The sequence below is a fragment of the Microtus ochrogaster genome, linkage group LG2 (genome assembly GCF_000317375.1).
Source record: "Microtus ochrogaster isolate Prairie Vole_2 linkage group LG2, MicOch1.0, whole genome shotgun sequence".
In the NCBI taxonomy this organism is placed as follows: Eukaryota; Metazoa; Chordata; class Mammalia; order Rodentia; family Cricetidae; genus Microtus; species Microtus ochrogaster.
In genome coordinates, this window is record NC_022028.1 from 2,035,434 (window position 1) to 2,037,841 (window position 2,408).

Sequence of the window (2,408 nt, forward strand, 5' to 3'; positions counted from 1 at the left end):
ATGTCTGTGGGCATGTCTGCGGGCATGTCTGTGGGTATGTCTGTGGGTATGTCTGTGGGCATATCTGTGGGCATGTCTGCAGGTATGTCTGCGGGTATGTCTGCAGGTATGTCTGTGTGGATGTCTGTGGGGCATCCTGTGGGCCTATCTTGGGCATGTCTGTGTGGATGTCTGTGGGCATGTCTGTCTGGGGTATGTCGGGGGAGTGTCTTGACTGTTAGCAGAGGTGGAAGACTCAGCCTAAATTCAGACAGCGTTGTTTCCTGCACTGGGCCTGGAACTGAACAGGGAGGAAAGCTAACTGAGCAAACAGGCAGGTGGATGCATTTGTTTCTCTCTGCTTTTAGCTAAAAATGTAATGTGACCAGTTGCTTGAGTTTGCCTCAACTTCCCCAAACTGATGGACTATGACTTGGAATAGTGAGCTGAACAAGCCCTTTCCTCCCTATGTTACCTTTGGTCAAGATGTTTCATCACAGCAACAGAAATGAAGAGACGGACACTGTCCTGTCTGTTACCTTTGCCTCAAATTCTTCCTGCCCACAATGCCCTCATAGTTCCTAATTTCCTTCAGGTGTCCCCTTTGACTGTCCTGCTCAAAATGGCACATTCCATCTCCTCTGTATTGGCTTTATTTTTAACTTTTCGTCAAAAGTTTTTGCTTCTGAACATAAACCCCTTTACGATGTTCATTGCCACCCCACCAGCTCCTCTCCCTAGAACAAGAACTCTAGTGCAGAATTGCACTGTGTCCCCGAGGCTTGGATCATGCTCAAAACATGTTGCAATGCACTTGTCCATAAATGTGCTAGCAGGACAGAGCTGGAGGGAAGGGTGCTGAGAATGTGGAGGGAAACTTGGATTTCCGGGCTCTGTAGAGACGGTGAATGTGTCCCCTCCTTCCCTGAGCCTCCATTCCCTCTCAGTACATCCAGGGGCGTGGACTGTGTCCAGCTCAGCTACTGTGGCTCGGTCTTTGTCATTCCTCCAGAGGGGAAACTGCAGAGCAAGCACAGCTCTGGGAGGTAAGAGGATGAGTCAGAGGGTTGGCCGGCCCTGAATGGCAGAAGTGGGAGTGGCGAGGGAGGAGCCTGGGGCTGGGGGTGGGGCAACTGTAGGAGCTGCTGGAGAGAATGCCAGAGGGAGGAGTAGGAAGATGAGCAGCTCTCCCGCAGAAGGACTTGGTGATCAAATTTAGGGAAGGGAAATGAGGATGAGAAGATGGACCTGGCTGGAGCCTGTGGGACGGAAGACGTGGTACTGCGGTGGTCCGTTTTAACTCTCATCCTGACACAATCTAGAGTCACCCGAGAAAGCCTCAAAGAGAGGTTGTCTAGATGAGGCTGGCACACAGGCATGTCTGAGGGGGTGGAAAGATTACATGTTGACAGATGTGGAAAGGCCCAGCCCACTGAGGGTAGCACCATTCCCGCAGCAGAGAGGGGCTCCTGGGCTGCGTTAGTGGTAACGGTACAGAGAGGAGCTGAGCACAGGTATTGTCTGCGTCCATTCCCTCCCTGCTGCTGACCGGATGTGCTGTGACAAGGTGTTTGAAGTTGCTGCTGCCTTCACTTCCCTTCTGGGATGAGCTGTAATCTGGAATTGTGAGCTAAAATCAATCCTTTCTCCCCTAAATTGCTTTTGGTCAGTATTTTACCACAGCACCAAAAATGAAACTCAGTTATCTTTGGACCCCAGGCCTTTTTTCTCATCCAAATGCATAAATTCTGTGGTAAGTTCATGCCTAGCATGAACACGACCATGAGTTTAGTCCCACAGAAGACCTTTATGAGGCGAAGAAGCATCTAGAAAGAGTGGACAGTCCTGGGTTGAGTGTTTAATGCCCATAGCCCAGCAGCTGACACGTGAGTACTCCTGCTTCTGGGAGAGGTGGGCTTTGGCATGACTGTTCCTGCTTTAGGAGAGAATGGGTTTAGGCAGAAGTAGCCTCTGAAGCCAAACTAGAAGAAGCAGAAGTCCTGGTTCCAGGGGGAGAGTACCCAAACTGGATGGCTCATGGGTGGACTTCAGGGGGGCTTCTCTCAGGATCTCTGGGTCCTGCAATAGACACAGCTCAGTCCCTTCCATCCCTGCCCTGTCCGGGCCTAACAGCCCCCAGCTTGCCGCACTCACCAGTCAAGATCTGAAGCTGGTGCCCAGCTTCACGGCTGCAGTCCAGCCCACTGGCCACAGGTGACTCCAGCTTCTGCCTGCCCCTGGCCACAGCCCAGAGGATGCTGGCTGTAAGAAGCTTGCTGAAGAGGACACAGACCAGGAGGAGGAGAATGGAAGTGGGTAGGAAGGAGGTCTCTCCTGATTGGCTCCTTAGAAAGAGAAGAAAGACTACAGGTGACCTACCGGGTGAAACCTGCCCTTAGAGAGGGAAGAGAGGAACCAGAGATTCCTAG

At 51.9% G+C, this 2,408-nt stretch overlaps 1 protein-coding gene across 1 annotated transcript in view; it reads right to left on the minus strand.

The window, feature by feature from the left end:
* Nucleotides 1–624: 624 nt before the first annotated feature.
* Nucleotides 625–2,408, minus strand: part of Trem2 (triggering receptor expressed on myeloid cells 2) — a 6,371-nt gene continuing 4,587 nt past the window's right edge. Inside the window, exons 4-5 of the mRNA XM_005359693.2 lie at nucleotides 2,134–2,324; nucleotides 625–2,058 (exon numbers count right to left, since the gene is read on the minus strand). Coding sequence (XP_005359750.1) covers nucleotides 2,015–2,058; nucleotides 2,134–2,324 — 235 coding nt within the window. The 3' untranslated portion in view covers nucleotides 625–2,014. The remainder of the gene's footprint in view (nucleotides 2,059–2,133; nucleotides 2,325–2,408) is intronic.